The 26,528-nt window shown below is 34.7% G+C and overlaps 1 protein-coding gene across 1 annotated transcript in view; it reads right to left on the reverse strand.

The window, feature by feature from the left end:
• The window catches only part of HCN1 (hyperpolarization activated cyclic nucleotide gated potassium channel 1), a 368,418-nt gene that overhangs the window by 40,774 nt on the left and 301,116 nt on the right, over nucleotides 1–26,528 (reverse strand). Inside the window, exon 6 of the mRNA XM_019929239.3 lies at nucleotides 8,405–8,645. Coding sequence (XP_019784798.1) covers nucleotides 8,405–8,645 — 241 coding nt within the window. The remainder of the gene's footprint in view (nucleotides 1–8,404; nucleotides 8,646–26,528) is intronic.

Below are 26,528 nucleotides of genomic sequence, written 5' to 3' on the forward strand. Positions count from 1 at the left end.
TCAACAAACAGAGCTATAAAATTTATAATTTAGCAAATATAAAATAATGGGAATCATACAAAATAAATTCTCAGGCCACAGTAGAATTAAACTAGAAATTAACAACAGCAAAATAGCTGGAAAATTCCCAAATGTTTAGAACACTTTAATAGAATATAGGTTAGGGAAAAAGTCTCAATAGAAATTAAACAAATATTTTAAACTAGAGAAAATTAAAATATGACATTGAATTTGTAGGAGACAGGAAGAGCAATGCTTAGAGAAAATTTTATAGCATATAGCATTAAATACGTATATATTATGAAGAAAGATATTAAATCCATGATCTAAGCTTCCACCTTAGCAAAGTAGGGAAAGAAGAGCAATTTAAGCCTAAAGCAAAGAATAAGGAAATAACAACAATTAGAGCAGAAATCAATAAAATTGAAAACAGAAAACAATTCAGAAAATCAATAAAAGCAAAATCTAGTTCTTTAAAAGGTTTTAAAATTTTTTCTAGGAAAGCTAGCTAAGAATAAAAGAGAACACACCAATTATCAACATCATAAATGAAAGAGTAATCATCACTACTGGTCCTGGGAACATTAAAAAGGGTAATTAAGGAATACTGAAAACAACTCTACTCCTATAATTTGATAATTCAGATGAAGTGGAGCAATTCCTAGAAAGTACAAACTAACAAAATTCACACAATGAGAAATAGATAACCTAAATAATCTTACATCTATTTTAAAAATTGAAAAAAATAATTAACAACCTTGCAGAAATTAAATCACCAGATACAGATGTTTTCACCAGTACATTCTACCAAATATTTAAGGAAGCAACGATACCAATTCTCCATGACCTTTTCCAGAAAATAGAAGCAGAGGGAACACTTCCTATCCCATTCTCTTAGATGAGAATTATCCTAAAGCAAAAATCCATAAAAATACATTACAGGAAAGAAAAAGTACACAGCACTATCTCTCAGGAACACAGACATAAAAACTGTGATCAAAAATTTAGAAAATTTAATCCAATTATTTTTGCCTACTTTAATACATTTTTGTACATTAAAATTATTTCAGGTGTGCAAGGCTAGTGCAATATTCAAAATCAAATTCAAATAATGTAACACACCACATCAATAGGCTAAAAAAGAAAAACCGTATGATATCAGAAATGACACAGAAAAAAATGATAAATATACAAAATCCATTCATGACTAAAAAAAGAAAGCTCTCAGAAAAGTAGGGGAGAACTTCCTCAATTTGAAAAGGAATAGCTATAGAAAAAACAACACTTTCAAATAGCATCATACCTCATAGCAAGAAAGTAGACGCCTTACTCCAAAATCAAGGGGAAAAAATTCTCTAGGAAGACTAAGGATCAGGGAAAAAATCTTCTCTATTTCCACTCCAGTATAACGTAGTACTGGAAGTCCTCTCCAGTAAAATAAGAAAATAAAATAAAAGGTATATAGATTGGAAATAAAGAAATAAAACTCTGTTTGTAGATGGCATGATTGTAAATGAAGAAAATTTCAAATAAGTGACCTAAAAATCTCCTATAACTAAAAGCAAGTTAGGAAAGTCACTGCATAAAAAGTTAATATACAACTAAATTTCCTATATTACAGTGATTAACTATTGAAATAAAAAAAATTTCAAAACGAATACCATACTGTATGATTCTAATTATATGACATTTTGGACAAGAAAAAACTCGAGATAGTAAACAGATGAGTGGTTGCCATGAGTTTGGTACTAGGGGAAGGTTGAATAGCTAATAAATAGGTGATTTTTTGAGGGTGAGGAAACTATTCTGTATGATATTGTAATGGTGAATACAAGACAGTAAGAATTTTTCAAAACCTGTAAAACTTTACAACACGAAAAAGTAAATCTGATAGTATGGAAATTAAAAAAGAAATAATTTAGGTAGTCATGAGTTCTCAGGAACTATACTATACTAGAACTGAACAATTAAGTACTGAACAATTAAGAACTGAACAATTAAGTAAATGGATGGTGGATTGTGGGAACCTGATTTCTTAATTCTGAGGGGTGTACTACAGATAAACAAGGAAAGGAGGCTAGAATAATCTATGTGGTAATGGATTGGAGTTGGAAATATCAGTATGAACTCATATTTAGCTTAACTTAGAATCAGATGGCTACACATAGAAATATATATATATATATATACACACACATGATATATATATATACACATATATATATATACACACGATAGATAGATAGATGGTAGTACGTACATATGTATCACTTTGATTTGTCAGCTGAGAGAACGTGGAAGTAATAATAATAACTCGGTAGTAATGAGTGCACCTAGTGTCCAGATCATGGTTTCTAAAACCATTCTCCAATGAAAGGAACCAGGAACCAAACCATTGGAAAAATGGCTGATTCTAAGACTGAGTAAGGAAATATATAAGATGAGCCTGGAGCATCACCTAGTGCTAGAAACTAAGATAAATCTCAAAGCAAAACAAACAAAAAAACCAAATCCATAATAATGGGGTATTTCAGAGGGACACAGGGGCCAATAGAAAGAGGTCCAAATGGCCAAAGCTGAAATAATTTGAGCAAAACAATTAATAAAGTAGTATTGGATTATAACCCAAATTATAAAATAAATATCCTGGTGTTCATACTGATATAAAAAAAGGGGTGAATAGGGGCTTCCTTGGTGGCGCAGTGGTTGAGAGTCCGCCTGCCCATGCAGGGGATGCGGGTTCGTGCCCCAGTCTGGGAGGATCCCACATGCCGCAGAGCGGCTGGGCCCGTGAGCCATGGCCGCTGAGCCTGCGCATCCGGAGCCTGTACTCCGCAACGGGAGAGGCCACGGCAGTGGAAGGCCCGCGTACCGCAAAAAAAAAAAAAAAAAAAAAAAAAAGGGGGGGTGAATAAATAAATAAATGCAGGAGAGTAAATAAATTGCCTGTTTAGAAAAATTTCAAATAACTTATGTACATACTCTGCCCTTTTGGAGCATTACTCCTCAATTCTTAGTCATGAACTGTGCAGACTGGCTACTTTCCAAACAGCAGAGTATGGAATGGGAGGGGGAAAAAAGAGTAACTTTACAGTGGAGAAGTCTGACAAACACTACCTCAACCTAGGTGATCAAGGTTAACATAAATAGTGGAAAGACATATTGATAGTATATACCATGGATATAACGTGAAGCGAAAGACACTTTATGTCTATGCTCTTGCTCATAGACAAGATCAAACTTACCCCAATCTAATCATGAGAAAATCACCTGGCAAATCCCAAATGAGGAACGTTCTATAAGATAACTTACCAGGGCTCCTCAAAACTGTCGAGTTCCTCAAAACCAAATAAAATCTTAGTAACTTTAAAAACTGAGAGCAAACTAGAGGACATTACTACTAAATGTAACAAGGAATTGTAGATGGGATACTGACAGAAAAAAGACATTGAGTAAAAGCCAAGAAAATTTGAATAAAGTGTATGCTTTATTAAGTATTTCTTAATAATACTGTATCAACATGGGTTCATTAATTGTGATAAATGTATTATAGTAATGGAAAATAATAATAGGGAAACTGGGTATTGGATAAATAGGAATTCTCTGTATAACCTCTGCAATAATTTTGTAAATCTAAAATTATTCTAAAATTAAAAATTAGGTCTATTGAAAATAAAAAATAAAAATCATATGTACAAACATATAATTGGAAAATTATTTGGAATCTTCTGGGAATTTTTGTTTTTTTACATGCTGATGTTTGGATCTCAACTTTACTCAATTCCATCAGAAACTCTAGGCTCAGGCATCAGGTTTTTTAAAAGCTTTTCAGTGTTATGAACAATGGATTTAGATGAACTGAACAATTACTCATAAAGAAATAGAAAACCTGATAATTCTAATGCCTATAGACAACAGAATCAGACAGAAGTGGTTTTACTTGTGAAACGTAATAAACCTTCACATAACAGGTAATGCCTAGATTATTTCAACTTCCTTAAAAAAGAGAATATATTTCCTCTAAGATCAGGAACAACATATTATTCAACATAGTTTTGGAAGTCCTAGCCACGGCCATCAGAGAAGAGAAAGAAATAAAAGGAATACAAATTGGAAAAGAAGAAGTAAAACTGTCACTGTTTGCAGATGACATGATACTATACACAGAGAATCCTAAAGATACCACCAGAAAACTACTAGAGCTAATCAATGAATCTGGTAAAGTTGCAGGATACAAAATTAATGCACAAAAATCTCTTGCATTCCTATACACTAATGATGAAAAATCTGAATGAGAAATTAAGGTAACCCTTCCATTTACCATTGCAACAAAAAGAATAAAATACCTAGGAAAAAACCTACTTAGGGAGACAAAAGACCTGTATGCAGAAAACTATAAGACACTGATGAAAGAAATTAAAGATGATACAAACAGATGGAGAGATATACCATGTTCTTGGTTTGGAAGAATCAATATTGTGAAAATGACTATACTACCCAAAGCAATCTACAGATTCAATGCAATCCCTATCAAATTACCAATGGCATTTTTTACAGAACTAGAACATTATTTTAAAAGTTTTCTTGCTCTCTCTAAGAAGTGAGGAAAACCTTACATCTAAAGTCATCTAGCTAGGGGATCACAAAAATAACCACTATAACAACATTACAGACCAATCTCACTTATAGATAGAGATGCTACAATGTGTTAAAGAAAGAATACATTACGACAAAGCAGTTTTTAATCCCCCAAATGACCTTATGGTTCAACACAAGGAATTCACTAATGAAACTGACCTTACTAATAGTTTAATCCATATAAATCCAGAGAAGTACATGTTCCAGTCTTTGTCATATTAGCAAATCTAATTGTCTAGTAATTAAAGCTCCTTTGAATTCAAAAAACACATGTCAAATGTAGAAATATATTCTTAATACATAATAACAACTTTCAGAAATTCCTTTCTAAACTTTCATGTATTTGTCACACCTCCATTAATTGCCTCAAAAACCTTTTCCCCAAAACTACCTTCCCACAAAGCTGGACTATACTTTTATTTCTTACTATCAGCCTTTTATTTATTTCCATCAGCTTTCAATTTCTCTTTTTTTCTTCATTCAAACACTAATTCTCTGTGCTTTCTAAAGTAGACTTTTTAAAGTTCTTAGCTTTTCCTAATTTTCTCTTTTTTTTCTTAGCATAATCTGCACAAATGTGTAATAGGCTGATGAGGCAATGCAGAATCATGACAAAGAAGAAGAGGAAAGATGAAAACTTCAAAATTATTCTTAGTGAATGAGGAGAAAGTCAAAGAAGCTAATTATTTTGAGCTGATATGTTTACTCAGCTGCAATAGATTAATGGATAAGAACCTTATGGTCATTTTGATAAATTCCAAAAAAGCATTTGATAAAATTAAAACCTTTCCCAATAATTTTTTTTCAGCTGTTACTGAAGAAATCTTCTTAAACTCAGTGTGTTATTGTTATTATTATTTTAAAATCAAAAGGAATTTATTGTTTGGTTCCCAATTCCTATTAATTTGATTTGAATACGTTCTATCATTATCAATTTTTAGGGGATCAGATATACTGGTTGTTTATTCTCTAATGAACAAACAAATAAGATATTATCTCTAGCCTGGATTTATTGAATCAGACTCTCTGATGGGTGAACAGCTTCTCTAGTGATTCTGATGCACACATTGTTTGCCATCTAATATCAGAAGGAAATAGGTAACTAACTACAGTGTTAATTTCAATATGAGATAGACTGAGAGCAGGACCCTGGGAAGCTGTGAGAAGCTATGGAGACACAGGGCTGGGAGCCATTAATTCTGACTGAGAAGCCTTCTACAGGCATACTATAAAGTCTGTGAAGAATGAATACAAAGTAATAAGAACCATTTCTTCTCACTCATGTGAAGAAAAAGAGTTCCACTTGAATTTCTCTTGTAGGATAAACCTGCAACTATTTGAAGGCAGATTTCCTGCCTTTTTTCTAAAGGAAACATTTCAGTTTCCGGCTATTGAGTAATAGTTAACTATTAAGCTTGCCAATGCCTGACACTGTGGTATTAATCACTGTCTTTCATGTTATAACAGAACTGGCACTAAGAAACATGAATAGTTGTTCGCCATCACTTCTTCTAACTTGTTCTAACAAGTTAAAATGGTAATAAAAATGTAGTGAAACTAAATAAAATATAGAATAGGGAAAACATTTTTACAATTTTGCAGTGTACAAAACCCAGTTAAGAAACACAAACTCTCTAATGCCTTAACGCAAAGGAGTGAGATTCAGATGAAATCAGCGATAATGAAAAACAGAATGATGAAAGAAAAATTAGAAAGAAAGTTAAAAAAGTAGTAACAATTTTGGAGAAAATAGTTACAGCATATCAAAAATACATTAGGGATGTTTCTGTAAATTGGTTTTAAAAAGACAAACAACACATTAGAAAAATATGCAAAAATAGAACCAGAAAAATAAAATACAAATGATCCATATCTATGAAGAAATGCCTCAACATCACCATTAATAGTGGAAGTGCAAACTAAATATTAAGGGGATGCCAATTTGACTTATTAAGAGGATAAAAGTAAAAGATCAATGGGCAAAGCCATGTAGAAATGGGCAGTCTCATCAAAGAAATAATTTGATGTTTATTTCAATTTGAACATATGCATAGTCTTTGACCCAGTAATTCAACTCATAGGTAAGTTTTGTACATTTGCACAAATATAAATATATATCTTATTATAGTAAAAAGTTGGAAACAATTCAAATTGTCAGAATTTTTAGCAAGGCAAATTGCCACTTGTGATGGTCAATTTTATGTGTCAACTTGACTGGCCATGGGGTGCCCAGAAAAATATTATTTGGGGTTTGTCTGTGAGGGTATTCCTAGGTGAGATTGGTATTTGAATCAGTGGACTCAGTAAAGTGGATTGGCCTCTCCAGGGTATGCAACCTCAAAATCCACTGGGGGTCTGAATAGAAAAAAAAAGAGGAAGGAGAAATATTTTTTTCCTGTCTCACTGCTTGAGCTAACGTCTCATCGCATCTTCTGCCCTCAGATTGGATTTACACTGTTGGTTCTCAGGCTTTTGGAATCAGACTGAATTAAACGACCAGTTTTCCTGTTTTTCAGTTTCAGATAGCAGATCATAACATTTGTCAACCTCCATATTCATGAGTCAATTTCTCACAATAAATCTCCTTTTGTGTATATATATATCCTGTTGGTTTTGTTTCTCTAGAGAACACTGACTAATACACCACTCAACTAGAAGCTACATTTCCCAGCCTTCCTTATACTTAGAGGTACGTGTGCAACTAAATTCTGGCCAATCAGATGTGAATAGCAGTGATGTTGGCCATTCTGGGCACACATCTAAAGAGAAATTGCTCACTCTTCCCTTCCTCTGTCCCCTCCTCCCCATACTGTGGTCCATATTGTGGAGAGAAACCAATTCCTCTCGTATAAATGAGGAAAGCACTCTAGAGGATGGCAGACCAGCAAAATAAATGAAATCTGGGTACCTAAAAACTGTCTTGGGGAGAGCCATCTAACCCTCCTGGGACTTTTGTGTGAGAGAAAAATATGCTTTCGATCTGTTTAAGCCACTGTTATTTGGTTCCAGTTTAAGAGGATGAAAGGATACTCTAACTAATACAGTAGTAAATACACATGCACTGAATGTGTGACACTGAAATGCGAAAACATACCACTCAGCAGTGAAAAACTGTTGCTTGCCATATCAGTAAACAAAGGATTTGCAGCCATCGAGCCATCACATTACAGCCGCTTACATTATGGTGAGCTCTGAGGGAACTCAGGATAGAAAAAGGATGCCTGCCACCTAGCAGTCAACTGCTGCAGCCACCCCAGATGGTGCATCCTGAGGAGACTCAGGATGAGAAAGCACAGGATACTGGCTCCAGATAGGTGAGGTGCACATCAAGGGAATAATTTCAGTGACCCCAGACTCTTGCATTTTTCCATACATAGAAAAGCACTAAATTCCTTCACTTGAGATATCTGGTTTTCTTTAATTAACAGTAATCTTTCAATGTTCCTACTACCTGGTCTTTGTTACAAAACTCCTATATATACTGGCTTCTCCCTTACCTCTTTGGAACAGTCTCTCAGAGCTAACTGAGATGCTGTGTCCTGGACTTAAGTCCTCAGTTTTGTCTGCCAAATAAAACATAATTCTCAACTTTTAGGTTGTGCATTTTTTTCAGTTGACACGCTATAGACACTTTTATCAGAATTCAAATACAAGTCCATATTCAAACCCCAAAAATCAACATTCTGACATCTCCAAAATTCTGACAAAGATAAATATTGTGAGCAAATTAGACTTCATCTCAGTTATATTTTCTTTTTTTACTAACCTCCAAAGTAAGAGCCATCTGTCAGCTTCATTTCTTTACTGGATTTTGTGATGACACCAGCAACACCATGCTGAATGAAATACATTTTTTTACCCACAGCTCCTTCTCGTATGATATAATCTCCAGGTTGAAACACCTCAAATCTCAACTTGCTCAGCATGGCAGTCACAAAATTAGGATCCGCATTAGCAAAAAGAGGCATTGTAGCCACTAGTTTTCGGCAGTTGAAGTTGACTATCTCCTAAAGATGGCAAGAGTAAACAAATATTAAGAGAGAGATTAATCATATCAGGAAGAAAAACGTGCTGAAATTAAAATCTATACATAGCATAACACTGCAATTTAAATTAAAAACCAACAACACATAAATTCTAATAATCTAAGTATCTCTTCAAAACCAGGGATCATGTTTTATTATTGTGTTGAAATGTTGTATTCCCAGCACATAGAGTAGTATAGGCATCTATTAGACATCAATAAATATGAATTAAATATATACAAGTTTACATTTTATAACTTCCCATTCATTTATTATTTTTTATATAAAATTAGAATGAAAATGTGGAAGAGTTTTAGTCTCCCTTTTATCTGTTTTTATGACGAAAAGAAGCCACATCACTTCCTATTAGCTACGATGTTACCGCTTCTGTGGTCCACTGTGTTGAACAATCTAATTTGTACCTATTGACTAGAGTTCTGAAACCAGGGCCCAGCTGCCAACAAAATGCCAACAGTATTTTGATGTTTTTTCTTAATGTCATTCACGTTAAAGCAAGGAGACTTGATGTTCACATTACACAAAAGACACTCAAACTATAATCTCTAATTATAAATTCAATCTGTTTCTGTGTTAGATCAGAAAATTACTCTTTCCAAACCTCCTGGGTTTCCATTGGAAGTTTTGGACTGGACAAAGGCCATATTTTCCTTTTCCTAAATTGTTTGTTTGTTTTACTTCTGGGATCAGGCCAATTCTAAATTAGGAGATTTATATGTTTGATTTCATTCTGTGGATTCTAGTCCAGATTAGACATAGTGCTATCACTATGAACCAAAACAGGGATATGGGACCAACCAATTTTAATCCTGAAAGTTAGATATAGAACAGAATAAACAATGGGAATCTAAACTTTACCACAATGCCATTTCTCAGAAATATCTTCTCCAATGAGCCCCCAAAAGAACAGGGCTGGACCTGAATTTGTGAACTTGCTTAAGAGACACAGAAAATGAAGTCACCTCTGCTAAGAGAGGGGAAAAGGGCAAAAAGATTCAGAGGTATTAAAAGAGTCTGAGATCTGAATTCCTGCTTTGGTAATAGAAACTTCTAGATTCCAAGACTGGGAAAGAAAGTTTCCTCAATCTTCTTCATAAAATAATCTGATATTATTCTAGGATAGTTAAAAATTTTCCAGCTGATGCAGAGGGCACAGAATTTTGGGTCCAACGTGCAAAAGAAGATGTTTCATCCTCAACAATATGTTGTGAGTACAGCAGAGCAGAGAAGTATCTCTAACAGTGGAGTTTCATGGAGACTGGTAAAATATTTAAAAATCAGCAGCTATAGGGCTTCCCTGGTGGCGCAGTGGTTGGGAGTCCGCCTGCCGATGCAGGGGACGCAGGTTCGTGCCCCGGTCCGGGAAGATCCCACATGCCGCGGAGCGGCTGGGCCCGTGAGCCATGGCCGCTGGGCCTGCGCGTCCGGAGCCTGTGCTCTGCAACGGGAGAGGCCACAGCAGTGAGAGGCCCACATACCACAAAAAAAAAAAAAAAAAAAAAAAAATCAGCAGCTATAACCAGCAAGTGAACATAACAACAAAAAGAAGAGAAGGATATAACATATGGTACTTCGTGCAGCATCATCCAAGCCCTACAACGCACAGTTGACCCGATGGGTAGCTATATCTAGGGCAATTTGTGGTCAATTTTAACTGGTGCTGAAGAGCTGTGGTGGGAGTGGGGGACTACAGTAAGTGCTCAATAAATATGCATACATGTATGAGTAGACCGAAGGAAGGAAAAAAGAAGAAAAGAAGGAAGGAAGGGGGCAAAAAGGGAAAGAAGGAAGATGGAATTTTGGCATTGGAAAAAAAGTGTTCACAAAGCCTAGTTTATATTCCTGTTGGGAAGTGGCTATTTAAAACTCTTAGAATGCTTTCTCAAGCCAATAGCTTGAGAAACAAGTCTTACATGTAATATAAAAATGTGTTTTTTACTATTCAGAATATTTCCATATAAAAACCACATGAGTGCTTCCCTGGTGGCGCAGTGGTTGAGAGTCCGCCTGCCGATGCAGGGGACACGGGTTCGTGCCGTGGTCCGGGAGGATCCCACATGCCGCGGAGCGGCTGGGCCCGTGAGCCATGGCCGCTGAGCCTGTGCGTCCAGAGCCTGTGCTCCGCAACGGGAGAGGCCACAAACAGTGAGAGGCCCGCGTACCGCAAAAAAAAATAAAAAAACAATAAAAACACATGAAGATAAAAGGTGAACCATTCAAGGTACCCAAGGTAAGCACATGAGTTAAAAGAAGACAGAAATATGTCATTGAAATGATCAGATTTGTTGTTTCAAAGTTAATGATTTCATGTGTAAAATGACATAGAAGGATCCTGTGTAGGAAATTGAAAATAAATCATGTTGCAGAGAAAATAAGTTTTCAAACAAAAATAATAAAATAATCTTTTCATCTATGTTTTTTTGATTTGAACTATACAAATTTTTCTCTTCATTGTTTTCTTACCTTTTATTTTAGAAAATAATTTTACAAACATTAAACTGTCTTTATTTATATGAACAATTCTTTTTCTATGATGCATCACATACCCAGGTGCACCTTGGAACTGCCTTGATTATATCACTGCGAAGATAATTTCGTATTATTGTTAACTTGAAGGAATCCATTCATTTTTTTTGTCTTTGTGGAACTTTTACCTCCACGTGAATACTTTCTGATTTAAACTGTAAATTCTAACAAATATTTGACAGAAAAAAATGTGATGGGACAGAAAATTATTTGCATTTAAAGGCTCTCCCTCGTCCCATGAAATCTGCTTGCTTTGAGGGTGTATAGTTTAATGGAAACAATCAAGTGAGCCTCGAAGTTAAGCAAAACTTTTAAAAGCTCTTCTCCATCAATCACATTTCTTTATAGCACATTTTCTTAGGGAGAACATATTTAGTTAAGTTATTAATATCTCTCTATTAGTAAAACAAGACTTTTAAAGCTCTTCCTCCATCAATCCCAGGTCCTTATAGCACACTGACTTAAATAAAACACACAGTTAAGTTATTAATATCTCTACTTTCCATCCAGATTCTTTATGGCAGTTGTTACAATGAGCTTTTTTAGGGATACGTCTGGCCTGAGTTAGGAGTATTGTCTATATGAAATAAGTTGAGGAATGTTCACTCCCTAAGGGAATCAGACACGTGACCATGACCTTAATAATAAAGTACTCCCAATTACCAGGTTTACTTCATAACTTAAAAATAGACAGTTATTTCTCTCCTGAAGCATCTTATCATACCAGAAAGTATGGCAGTGTTAGAAAACAAATAAGCAAACAAGCAAAAACACTAACAAGAAACCCTCACAATGAAAAGGATATTTCAAAGAGGCCAACTGAAAGAGCTACCCGACTAATGCTGTAACAATTGGAGTAACAAAACAAGTAATTTAATATTGGCTTAACCCCAAAGCATAAGATAAATATGAGGCTATACTTATATAAATAAATGATGGAGTAAATTAAAAAGTAAGGGAAAACAGATAAATCTCCTATCCAAATTCCAAATAAATCAACTTTTACCTATTAAAAACAGCATAAGACAACAATAAAACAACAACAAAGAAGAACCCTGCGTTTGATCTTACTCTGACATAATGTCAGTTTATTTAAGATGCGAAATTCTTTTTCAGCAGTCCTTCCCATTATTTTGCTAAAGTACGACAGGATTATTCACATTCATTGTTCGGTCACAGTGCAGAGAGTATCTTTGTAAACTATAACATACATATAGTAAAGTACACAAAATTTCAACATACACAGATCCTTTGTGAATTTTTCATATATGTGAACCTATATAACCTCCCGGATCCACATACAGAACAGATTTCAAAAGGCTTCCTTTTTTCCTTTCCAATCAAGCCCAGAGGTTCTAGCTCTTCTGCCTTCTATCACTATAAGCAGTTTTACTTGTACTTGAAATTCCCATAAATGGCACCACACACTGCAGAGTCTTTTGAGCCTTCCTTCTTTTGCTCATCATTCTGTCAGTATGATTCATCCATGTTGTTGTGTGGTTGCAGTTCTTTCTTTTTATATTTCAGGCTGTATTTCATTTTAGGACTATACCACAGTTTATTTCTCCATTCTACTCTTCTTGACATTTGGGTTGTTTCCAGTTTTAGGCTAATAAAATAAGCCTGTTAGGAATATTCTTGAAGTGCCTTATGCACTGATTTCTCTTGCATATTTACCTTATGTTGGAATTGCTGGGTAATAGGATAAGCATATATTTAACTTTGGTATATACTGCCAAAATTTTTCTAAAATAATTGTATTATTTTTCTCATATACCAGCAGTATAGAAAGTTCCAATTGTCCTACATCCTTGGAAAATTTTGATGCTACCACTCTTTTTTTTAATTTTAGCCATTAGTAGATATGTAGAGATACCTTACTTAAACTTTTTTTCTCATTGTGGTTTTATTTTACATTCCCCCAATGATTAACGTTGTTATGCACATTTTCATAGGCTTATTGGTCAGATGAATATCTTGTTTGGTGAAGTGTCCAGTCAATAGTTTTCCCTGCTTTTTCTATTTGAAGGAGTCCTTTTTATATTCTTGACATGAGCTCTTTGTTGGGATATGCATTGCAAATATATTCTCCTCATCTGTGGCTTGCCTTTTCGCCCTCAATGGTATTTTTATTGTTATTGTTTTGCTGGTAATTTGATTTCTAGTTTGTTTAACTTTATGACAATAAGAAAAAAATGGCATTTGATATATTTAAATTGCTTCAAGAAGGATTTGTGTTAACCATAAATCTGTGCTTTGGAATCATGCATATTCTGAAACCCTGGGAAATTTTAAGCAACATCTTCTTTGTTATTAAAAAGAATAGCAATATTTTAACGTTCCTTCCAGCACTACAATTCTTTATTGATAACTTAAGTATCATTGTGGAAAGTTCCACTTTGTGAAACATTTAGTTCTCCTCCATTCTACATTATTTTATTCCACACAGTATAGTTCTAAAAAGTTTTAAGCGTGGTCACTATAAATATAATTATCATCATTACAATAATGAATCATAATCTTAACAAAACAGCACTGCTGTTACATTGCTAAATTCCTACACCCAACACACTCTGTATTTTTAGACTCTGCGGAGCACACAAGCACTTCCTTCTAAGAACTTAAATCACACAGACATTCAAATGGCATCCAATGTTCAGACTTCCATGTTAACTTCAGAAACAAGCAAACACATGGTCAAATCTATATCGAATGACACTTTATGACCTAGAACATCTTATAAACCGGTGCTGCTGGTGTTGTCCTATTTTTTTTTCAGTTCTGTAGCCTGGAGTAGTTAGAATCAAAACAGAGTCACTGGATATTCTAGGGATTTCTTTAAGGCAGAAATAATTTTAAGAATGAACACAATAAAAAGGAGACAATATTTATTGAATTCTTGTTGGTTCCAGGTGTTGCTTTAAATAAAGCTCTAGAAGTATTAATTTATTTTATCCTCACAAAATCCTATGCCTTAGGTATTATTACTACCCCACTTTATGGAAGATATTGAGTAATATGCCAAAGACCACACACTTGCAAGAAGAGCTATGGTTTGTTGGCCCAGCTCCCTAACGTAGGGTTTTGACGGATTCTAAGAAGTCATCTTAACTTTGCACATATCTAAAATCGCTACAAACCTGAAGATTCTGATGTTAACCATAAATTTGTTCTTTCAAACTTTACACATTTTCAGAACCTGACATGTGAGGTGGCAAACCGATAGCTACACACTTGGCTGTTTTTATTTCCCCACAGCAATTATTTTTAGAGATCTGAATATTACAGTCTTTACATTGGCATCCATGCTCCAGGTTGCCACAGTTTTTAAAACGTGCTACTTCATACAATTAGGCTATCTGACTGGCTTCATAAATCAGTAGCATCTGAGATCTTTGAACCATAAAGCAAGGGAATGCAAGACGAGAAAGAGAGACCAGGATTTGATGTTGTTGTTTGTGCAGGTATGTCTTATGTTACGGGGACAGGGTCAATGTGTGCCCTTTACTTCTCCCTTTTAAGAAATGTTTCTTCAATGATATCTCTGCTTCTCCCTGCATAGCCCCCAAAGAACATTGTCATTTAATTTGACAAGTTAAAGATGGGATGTGGAAGGAAAAAGAAAGGGAACAAGATTTAGTGAGCACCCATTTTAAGCAAGTACTTTACATATTATGTCTCACTTATTGCTGGAGGAGAACAACCAAAGAATAAACTTGAATTTGGTTTTATTTCCCCACGTATACAAAAGAACGAAGTTAGTGGAGCTTAGAGAGAGGAAATACATTGCCCAAGCCTCAGAGCTTGAATACATCTAGAGAAACTCATCATTCTATTTGACTTCCAAACCATTGCTCATTCAACCCTACCATGGGACCTCCCTATTACCTGGATCAAAGTCACAAAAGCTTAGCACTAAAATTAACCTACGCCCTTATGTTTTGCAATTTCTTGTGCTTTGGAATGAAAATAAAGTCACTTTTAGTATTTCATAAATTTTTAAATCTAGAACTTTCCCCATTTCAGACAAATATCTATTTACCTTTTTGCTTCAATACATTTCTAAGAATATTTACATTTTTAACTAATTGGAATGCCACATTTTATGCAGTGTACATATTTTCAGGGCAGATTATTACATGGTAATATATTTACTGTTATGGAATTCTTCAAAAACACAAAATTCTAGTTAAAAAATATATAAAAAGGATCTCGCTTGTGTTTATTATATGAGATCCAATTGTTATGAAAATACATCTGCTTGAAAAATAGTCAAAAATTATTTTGAAAACTAAAAACTAATTAGTTTCAAAAAAACTAATTATTTTGAAAACTAAACTATGTACTAATTTACTTTTATCTTCAATTATCAACATTCATTTATATGTCTGGTAAATAAGAAGCATTTCCTCTGTACCAGAAATAAGGTAAGACGTAACTATGGAAGAAAACAAGTGATATCTTGAAGCATGACTAAATGATTTGGAGTGATATTGATAAATAAATGGACCTTTCACAGGATTTTCAAAGGAGCCATTATCAGCAAGAGGGTAAGTACCACTGGTCTAAATGTAGTACAATGACTGTGATGATGCTGATAGCTAATATTTATTGAAGGCTTTGTGTTTTTGCCTTTAATTATAACAACAACCCAATGAAATAGCTATACTATTAACCCAGCAGTATAGATGAGCCAAAGCAGTTTCAAAGAGGTTGTCATGTCACAAAAATCACAGAGCAGGTAGGAAGTGAGCCCAATACTTAAAAGTATATAGTCTGTTCCTAGAACGACATTGTTTAACATGGTAGCCATTAGCCACATGGAGTTATTGACCACTAGTAAACCTTTAATTGATTTAATTTTAACCATTTAGGTTTAAAGTTAAAAGCTGATAACTCAGTTATTAGAAAATGTTAAATTGTTTGGAAAAACTTGCATAGGTGAATATGCTTTTCAACTGTAAATTTTATGAAATCTATATACACATCAAGCAGTTCTAAAAAAAATTAACATTCCAGTCTAAATGTTCTGTCAGAATAGGCTTCGTCAAAAAGTCTACAGATAATAAATAATGCAGAGGGTGTGGAGAAAAAGGAACCCTCCTACACCGTTGGTGGGAATGTAAATTGGTACAGCCACTATGGAGAACAGTATGAAGGTTCCTTAAAAAACTAAAAACAGAGCTACCATATGATCCAGCAATCCCACTCCTGGGCATATATCTGGAGAAAACTATAATTCGAAAAGATACATGCACCTCAGTGTTCACTGCAGCACTATTTTACAATAGCCAAGATATGGAAGCAACCAAGATGTCCATTGACAGATTAACTGATAAAGAAGATGTGGTGTATACACACACACACACACACACACATACACAATGAAATGGGAAAGGGAGGGGAAGGAATAAATTAGGAGTTTGGGATTAACATGACACATTACTATATGTAAAATAGATAATCAACAAGCTCCTACTGTATAGCACAGGGAACTATACTCAGTATTATGTAGTAATCTATAAGGGAAAAGAATCTGAAAAAGAATATATACATCTTTATATTTATATATGTATAACTGAACAACTGTGCTGTACACCTAAAATGAACACAACATTGTAAAGTAACTATACTTCAATTAAAAAATATACCAGATTCTGAAGACTTAATATAAAAAAGAATGTAAACTATCACATTAATGATGTTTTTATATTGATTACATGTTGAAATTATATGTTGAATATATTTAGTTAAAATTTATCATACTTAATTTCACATATTTTTTAATTTTTAAAATGTAACTACTAGAAAATTTAAAATTACACATGCAATGTGATTCACATTGCATTTATACTGGACAGAGAGTACTACTGCAAAAGAAACATGATGCAATATGTGAGGGGATATGGAAAGTAGAATGCAGTTTTGGATTTTTTAAAAATCTTCATGTTAAATATATTATTTATTGAAGAATCCAACAAAACAAACATAAGGTATAATTTTTTGATATTTATTTATACTTTGAAGAGAGAGGTGAAACAGAATGTGAAACTTTCATAGAAGACTAAAATGAGGTTTAGTTTGACCCTTGGAAAGATTAGATTTAGATACTAAGACTTCTAAGAAGAGTAGATCAACATCTGGAAATTGCAACCAGTTTTTTAAGTAATCTCACTGAAAAGCTCTAAGGAAGCCATCTGCAATCATTACCTTTAAGACCACTACATGAAGTTTGTGAGGCAATAAATAAATAAAATAAAAAAATCCATATCGGCTTCTGAACAGTCCTTAGTGTCCTAGGAGAGGGCACGTCTGAAATGACTGCTGAAGTGTCCAACACAGAGCGGGCTGCATAGAAAATGCCCAGAGTGGGGTAAAGTTTGGCTTTGTGGGTATGATGTAGAACCATTCTTGGGAAATAACAGAACATACTTAGGATTAGACTGTGGGACCTCGCCCTTATCATGGCTCTCAGGATGACAGTGTCAATAAGGGGAAAAAAAATGGCTTTGATGACTTGCCAAAGATGGCATTCTCCTCCCTGGATGTATTTATGATATTTTTCTAAGTTATAGTTTGCCAGGCTCCCATCCAGATCCAGAGAATCTGAATCTAAATCTTCAGGGGATATGAAAAAAACCTCTGTTTTTAAAAACACATTTCAAGTCATAAGCAGTCAGATGTGGAAACCACGGTTCCTAAAATAAAGAAGTATCTGAAAGTTTACATCTAGCTGAGGAAGGAAGATATATATGTATATATTCAGTATAAGATAATTGTAAAATAGTAAAATAAACATGGGTTAGACTCTCTCTCTCTCTCTCTCTCTCCAGTGTGCGAGTGTGTGTGTGTGTGTGTGTGTGTGTGTGTGTGTGTGTGTGTGTGTTTATCTGAGCTCAGTCCCTGATACCAAAACTAATTGACTCAGGGCCTGTAGAAAGTAACTCATACCCTTCAAATCTTAATCTTTTCGCCTGTAAAATGGAGATAACACTAGCAACTCTGTCATAGATAATTGTGATGATTAAATTAAATAACACAAGGAAAGCATTTAAGTTCACTAAATGTTATCTATTATTTACCATTATAAGTACAGTTGTATTATAAACCAATATCTGTTAAAATCAAATGAATGGTAAAGACTACATATTCTACAAAATTTCAAAGAAACAAGACTTCAGGGTAATTCGGTAAGAAAATATTAGGTCAGATTTTTTAAAAAAGGCTGAGTGGGGAACTGGTTATTAAAGCCCAAAGCCAAGGTAGGTGCAGGGGTTCAGAAGTTAAAAATGACAAGATAGTGTTAGGGCATAGTCAGTGAAATTCCGTTTTGGCCAAACTCAAGGAATAAAATATAGGATTGTTATAATGAAACAGCCCTAATGATAAAATAAATTTGGAAGGTGAATTGTAAATTAAATACACATTCTATTTTTTTAAAGGAAGCATATGGGGGAAATTTAAAAAAAAATTCTCTCAGCGTTTCCAACTGGCTTATATTGATCTGGTGGTTTGTCTTCTAACTTGCAAGATAGTTGCATATATCAGTAAATTAGCCCATACAAATCTTAACGCTTGAAAATGTTTTAAACATTTTTCCAAACATTGACTAACAAGTTAGGTACCTGCTTCAATTTCTTAAACTCAAAGCATTTCCCTTGAGTTCTGTGTTCCCATTAGGGAGAATTTATGTTGAACTGTTTCTCTAGTTGGGATAATGTCTTATTTTTTTTAAAGAAAACATTTAACTCTCTTTATAACTCTTAAGTAATTTGAATATAAAAAATGTGTAATAAAATTCAAAAGTAAGAAATACTTACCTTTAATATTTATTTTGGGGAAGTTAAAGGAGTTAGAGATAAGATAGTGAAGACTGATGAATTAATATAGTGTGCCTCAATTTTAGTTTATTGTAGTTTTCCATCTCATTAAACAAGAAAGAGTAATCAATTTTTGTATTCACAAATTGTATTTTTAAAAATCTTTAAAAACAAAATGAATATACACACATCCCTTGAAATATATAAAAGAAAAAAATCTCTACATTTTCATCACCTTAATGAAAGTAATTTAATATGTTTATGTATTCTTTTAATATAATCTCTTATTCACCTTAACATAGTTGTAATCATAATATACATTCAATAGTTGTTTCTTTTCCCCCCACGTTTATAACATAAAATATTTTCTATTTGATATATGATCCTCATTGCCATTCTTTTTAATGGCCACACAATATTCCATCTTGTGTTAATCATAGTTATATTAAGAAAAATCCAATAGAGACAGAGAGAAAAATAGTCTGAAATGGCCTCTTAAATATTGGCAAGCTTTAATATTTTTCGCGATTTCTTATTTTGAAACTCAGCTGTAGCATTAGTTGCTAGATTCATAGTCTCTTCAAATTATGAGTTAAAAGGTAATGAGCCTAAAATCTAGAAATAGATAGAAATGGCAAATTATGATTAAGTGGCTTAAGTGAAATCTGCCTGCTTGTAAAGGACAGACCAAAACAGGATGGATTTTGAGAGATACAGATTCAACAATTTAAATGTTTTCTGTAGTTACAGCTATCACATCCATCTAATTTGGTTTTGAGATATTAAATCACATCTAAACTTTACAATATGAGTGCAAATGAAGCTTGAAATTAATTTGGTCTTAGCATACTCCTACTGTTTTGCCTTCCTAGAATACAGGAACATGTTACTCTGTTAGGTATCATGCAGGATGTCAGCAGATGACATGACATTCTCTTAGCATTCACTAAATTTGATTGTACATGAAAGAAAAGATGTAGAAACAGACCAAAAAAGCCTAAATCAAAAAATTGTATATTGACAATGACAGTGTTCATTAGTGACTTAGTATCTCTGCCCCACTTTGGAATCCCAGGTTTGAAGCTCACTTAGGATTTGTGTAAAGACCAGCAGAGGGGCTTCCCTGGTGGCGTAGTGGTGGAGAGTCCACCTGCCGATGTAGGGGACACGGGTTCGTGCCCTGGTCCGGGAAGATCCCACATGCCGCGGAGCGGCTGGGCCCATGAGCCATGGCCGCTGAGCCTGTGCGTCCGGAGCCTGTGCTCCGCAGCGGGAGAGGCCACAACAGTGAGAGGCCCACATACCGCAAAACAAACAAACAAAGAAACAAACAAAACCCACCAGCAGAGTGCAGCTCCAGTGGCCTGCAAACTGTAAACAAGGTGTAAGGGTGATTTGCAGAATAGGAATGAAGCCTACTTGACAGGGTATAAACAGATTAATCTGGACTGTCAAATACAGCAAATATATCAAACAGCTAAACTAAAAAATTATTATTAAAACAGGACCAGCAGATAGTACAGTGAGTTAGAAGACAATTCTGAGAGGTGATTTGGAGAATTTGATAAAAACCTGTATTTGAAATTTTATAATAGAATCCACATAAATTCCTTTCCATCATTAACAGGTCAGCAATAGAAATAACCCCTGCATAACAGTATGTGTACATGTGCAATGGACATGAGGAAATCAGGCCACACCCTAAAACCAGGCAGTCATTCTAAGATGCATTAAACATTCATTTATCTGTCACGTTAGTTAGATTTGTATGGAGCACTGCATGTGCTGACAAGCATTATGGGCTGAATGGTGATGCCTCAAAATTCATATGCTGAAACCTTAACTCCCAGTACCTCAGACTGTGCCTGAATTTGGAGACAGGACCTTCAAAGAGGGGATGAAGTTAAAATGAAGCTGTTAGGGTGGGCCTTAATCCAATCTGAGTGCTATCCTTATAAAAAGAGGAAGCTGGGCACACAAAAAGAAAGGTGGCCATCTGCAAGCCAAGGAAAGAGGCCTCAGAAGAATCCAAACCTGTCAACGTCTTGATCTTGGGCTTCAAGCCCCCAGAAGTGTGAGAAAATAAATTTCTGGAGTTTAAGCCACTGTGGTATTTTGTGATAACAGCCCTAGCAAATTAACATAGCAAGTTAGGCTGGACAAAGTGTGGCAGGAAAGATGAAGCTGCCCCCTCTGAGTATCTGTCAGGACATAGCAGCACCTCAGCTCTGAAAGTAAGGCGGTGGCAGGAGTAAGATACATGAGCCAGCCAGGCTCGCCCTGAGGAGGTGTGGAACACAATGCACACACTGCAACAACTTCTGAGCTCTTCAGTCTGGGGTGAAATAAAATAAAATAAAAAATTTAGTTACAGGAAAAAGGATTTTGCTTTATTTTTGTATTGAGTGTGAAGTATCATGGGCATTTAGTTGACAAGAGCTACAGGCAGATGGAAATGGCTTGAGTCAGGACTGGAGTTATAAGACTGGGTGCTCTTTTACAAGATTTTTTTAGATTTTTATAAAATATATACAGCAATATTTATAGTTTTAACCATTCCCAAGTGTACAATTCACAAGAATATTCACAATGTTGTATTACTATCACCATTATCTATCTCTACCTAGAACATTTTCATCGATCTCGACAAAAGTTCTGTAGCCTTTAAACTATAACTCCCCCCTTCTCCTTCCTCTCAAAACTTTGATAACTCCTATTCACTCTCTGTTGTTATGAATTTGCCTATTTCAGGGCCCTCATAAGTACAATTATGCAATATTATCATAGGACTAATTTTTGAAGTCCTAGAAATAAACGTTGCCTCCCAGAAAAATATTGGGTGAGGGGGGAAGTAGTGAAGCAATGTTAGGAAAAAATCAAGGAAAAGGCCCGGTAATGTGGTTCTTGTTCAATGACACAAACTGTCTTTTCCCTGACCCTTCTGGTTTCCCTGATTCCCTATTCTCCACATTCTCCCCAGCACTTGTTATATCTTGTCCTTTGATAACAGGTGTGAGGTGCTATCTCATTGTGGTTTTGACTTGCATTTCTCTAATGATCAGTTAAATTGAGCACCTTTCCATATATCTGCTGGCCATTTGAATGTCTTTTTTGGAATAAAAAAGTCTATTCACGTCCTTTGCCCTTTTATAATTGGACTGTTCGTTTTCTTGCTATTGAGTTATGTGAGTTGCTTATATATTTTGAATGTTAACCTCTTATCAGATGTGTGGATTGCAAATATTTTCTCCCATTCCACAGGTTGTCTTTTTATTGTGTTGATCATTTCTTTCATACTGCAGAAGCTTTTTAGTTTGACGTAGTCCCACTTATTTGTTTTTTTATTTTATTGCTTGTGTTTGGGTATCAGACCCAAAAAATCATTGTCAAGACCCATGTTAAGAAGCTTTTTCCCTACGCTTTCTTCTAGGAGTTTTATGATTTCAGGACCATACATTTGTCTTCAATCCATTTTGAATTTTAGTGTGTAATCTCTGATTTTCTCTGGCAATTAATCATATGTGACTTCCTACATTTCTTGTATTTTTAGTAACGTATTTTAACTTTTTCTTCATAGTTCTTTTCATGTATTTCCATCTTGACTCTACAAGCACACAGTAAGCACTGTGAGACTGGAAACCACATTTTATAATTTACCTTTCCACACTTAAATCAATATCTTGCACACATTAAGAAATCAATAAATGTTTTTTGCCTGTTTGTTTTCTAGAAACAAGGGATGCAGGGGGAAAGCTCTAGACCAAAAGAGAGAAAAGTCCCAATTTCTTTGCTTGGTAATGTAACCAAGATCAGGCCACTTACATAAATTTCCTAGCCTTTGGTTACTGTGCCTCTTATATGTGTATATGATAATTTATAAGATCCCTGTAGAGCTTTGCAATACTATGATTCTAGCTTATTTTAATTAATCTGAGCTAAAGACATTTTTAGGAGACATTTAAAAAACCAACAAGCATGTACTTTAAAAAAATTATTCAGAATTGTACTAAATAAATATGCATGCAAATTATGATTTCTTCCCTAACAGTGTTTTCCACAAATTAAAGGTCAGAAGGACAGTATTATACTCTCAGCCCGATTCATGTTCTGTGAAAATGAAATATACTGACACCCTATATTCTACTGGGACACTGATCTGTACCTATTTTCAGTCCATGGCTCTTCACACTCCATTGTTTAAAAATAGATCAGTTCTGAATTTTGGAGACAGACATAGAAGGGCATTAACCTCTTTCTCGATTGTTAAGTTTACATTTTGCTGTAATCGAATCAGTATAAATCTGATCATGATAAAAATAGACCTTCTTACTTTGTACACATTCCAACAGGCTCTCATAAGCAGAGGGGTATGGCTCACTGAATTTTTCTAATTAGTTTCTAGTTTTAAATATACTCCTCCTTTTATTAAAGTGTCGTCTGTTTCTGATCCTAACATTTCAATGCCAAGTTTTGATGCTAAGACACTGTCTCCAGAAGGCTGGCTATTAAAATGGAGGAAGGGCTTATTAGCAGATTGTTTGAATAAATTCCCAAAGAAATGAGACATATGATATGGCTAGACTCGGTGTCCCTCTGGTGTATGGCCTAACACCCTCTGAATGACCCACTTATAGCACTTACCCACAGTTATAATTGCTGATTAAATTTCTGTCTCTCACTAAGTTGTAAGAGCCATGAGGGCTGGGACTATCTTTGATTCTTCACTGAATCATAGTTATAACAAGAATCAAATTTTACTGTGTACTTACTATATGCCAGGCACTTTCAAACTTTTAATATTTTTTTCTCATTTAATTTAAAAACAACTCTGTGAGGTACTTATCATTATTCATATTTAAAGATGAGGAAAGTGAAATACGTACAAGTTATGAAATAGCCCAAAGTTGTACAGATACTAAGTTGTGGAGTTGCATTTAAATGAGGTTGGTGGCACTATGGAGAACAGTGTAGAGGTTCCTTAAAAAACTAAAAATAGAACTACCGTATGATCCAGCAATGCCACTCCTGGGCATATACCCAGAGAAAACCATACTTCGAAAAGATACATGCACCCCAATGTTCATTGCAGCACTATTTACAATAGTCAAGACATGGAAGCAACCTAAATGTCCTTTGACAAAGGAATGGATAAACAAGATGTGATACGTATATACAATGGAATATTACTCAGCCATTAAAAAGAATGAAATAATGCCATTTGCAGCAACATGCATGGATCCAGAGATTATTATACTGAATGAAGTAAGCCAGACAAAGACAAATATCATATGACATTGTTTAAATGTGAAGTCTAAAAAGAAGGATACAGATGAACTTATTTATAAAACAGAAATAGACCCACAGACATAGAAAATAAACTTATGGTTACGAGGAGGGGAAGGCGGGGAGGGATAAATTAGGAGTTTGGGGTTAACATATACACACTACTATATATAAAATAGATTATTAACAAGGACCTACTGTATAGTACAGGAAACTCTACTAAATACTCTAATAAGCCATATGGGAAAAGAATCTGAAAAAGAATAGATACAGTATCTGTATATGTATATGTCTAACTAAATCACTTTGCTATACACCTGCAACTAACACAACATTGTAAATCAACTATACTCCAATATAAAATAAAAATTGGAAAAAAAATAAGATTGGTGGAACTGGGGCCAAAGAAATGAGACATATGATAAGGCTAGACTTGGTGTCCTTTTGATTTACCCATGATGCTTCATAGCTCCTCCATAGTAGGTTTTCACTCAGGATTTGAAAGTATACGTATAAATATTCATGGCACTGAGAATATCATAAAGGCAATTTAAACTATTCAGAGCAATGAAACTGAAGGCTTCTGAGCAGCCAGGGGAAAACAGGAGCATATTTGAAGTGGATGGAAGGAGAAGGAAAGGAGGGAAAGCCAGGGCAGGTAACAACTGGGAGGGAGAGGAGGTTTCTAGAGATCACTGAGGCCCATCTTTGCAGACTCAGAATTTTAATTAGACACAGTCACAGAGCAGCTAGAGAGTGAAGATTCTGGATGATAGATAATGCATGCATCACATAATAGTGGCTCTAATTTAAAATGCCAAGTTTCTGAGTACCATCATAAGTATTTTTCTCAGAAAACTGCTGTTGTTCCTTTACTTTCTGGTCCGTGTATATTAGTTCACAGTGAAACGAAGATCATTTTTTAAGATGACTCTATAATCACTTCTCAGAATGCTGATAATGCCAGTGGGGTCAGTGCTCGGGTCAAATGGTCTAGTCCGAGGATGAAGAACACACAGATTTATCTGCCACACTGAATCTTCTACATCTTGAGGTGGCTCACTACTTAGGTTTGGACAGGGGATCCAGCAACTTTTGTTTTATGAGCCACCGACAATATGCTAGGCACAGCTGGCATAGCGATGTAAGAAAAATAGTATTTATTTTCTATCTATCCCATGCATATTGCTATAGAGATTGGACAAAACATTGACGTACTTCTTATAATCGTACTCTATTGGAATATTCCCCCATCCCCCAGGTTTACTCTGCAATAAATCACTAATGTTTATAAACCTTGAGAAAGTTTAAAAGAAAATTTAAAAAACCACATGCAAAATAGGTCCTTCTTGCTTACAGTGTATATATCAAAACAAAATCACAGAGGAATCTAAAGATGCCAGCATCCTTTTGTTATATATTAGAAACCATATTCTCCATAGTACAATCTAAAGTGATACTAAGAAAGTTCGGTGGCCACAGTACTTCATAGTTCTGGGCATCACTTTTCTTATGCATGCCAGCATCTCTGTTGTGTCTACAAAATGCTCTCTCCAAGCCCTAATAATCAATGATTCTTTGAGATCCTTTTTAAATTTGCTTTTGTTTATTTATCCAATAAGTAGTTATTAAATATGTACTATCTAGGGAGTAGAGCTATCATGGAAATCAAGGAAGACAAAGTCCTTGCTTTCTTGGATCCCGAGTTCCAAGAATGGAGAATTAGCACATAAATAAAAAGGGACAACAAGGCAACAGAGTGATGTGTACACAGCAACAAGGATGATGTGATAGAGAATGACTGCAAGGAAATTAATCTAGATGAACTTCTCACGGAAGGCCCCAGGTAACATTTGTACTGAGATTTGAACAATGAGTCAGGTATTTGTTGAAGGCTTTTCAGCAATTTGTCTCCAATTTATGAAAAAGATAAATCACCTAATTTCTGCACAGAAATGCTTTCAATAAAGTAGTGCTTTCAAAATATCTAGTAGCTGAACTAATTTGCATACGCATGGTATGAGTTTTTGGTAAGAGCTTTCAAAGGTCATACAAATGATATTCTTCCTGCCATTTTACATCTTAGAGATTCTTCATATTTAAAAATATTCAAACACATTGAGAAAAAAGTCTGGGGAATAACCTGGATATAGCATAATATAGATTTAATTGATTATAGATTTAATTGATTATGAGTAAATAATTTTCACTTTCATAA

The sequence above is a fragment of the Tursiops truncatus genome, chromosome 3 (genome assembly GCF_011762595.2).
Source record: "Tursiops truncatus isolate mTurTru1 chromosome 3, mTurTru1.mat.Y, whole genome shotgun sequence".
Taxonomy (NCBI): Eukaryota; Metazoa; Chordata; class Mammalia; order Artiodactyla; family Delphinidae; genus Tursiops; species Tursiops truncatus.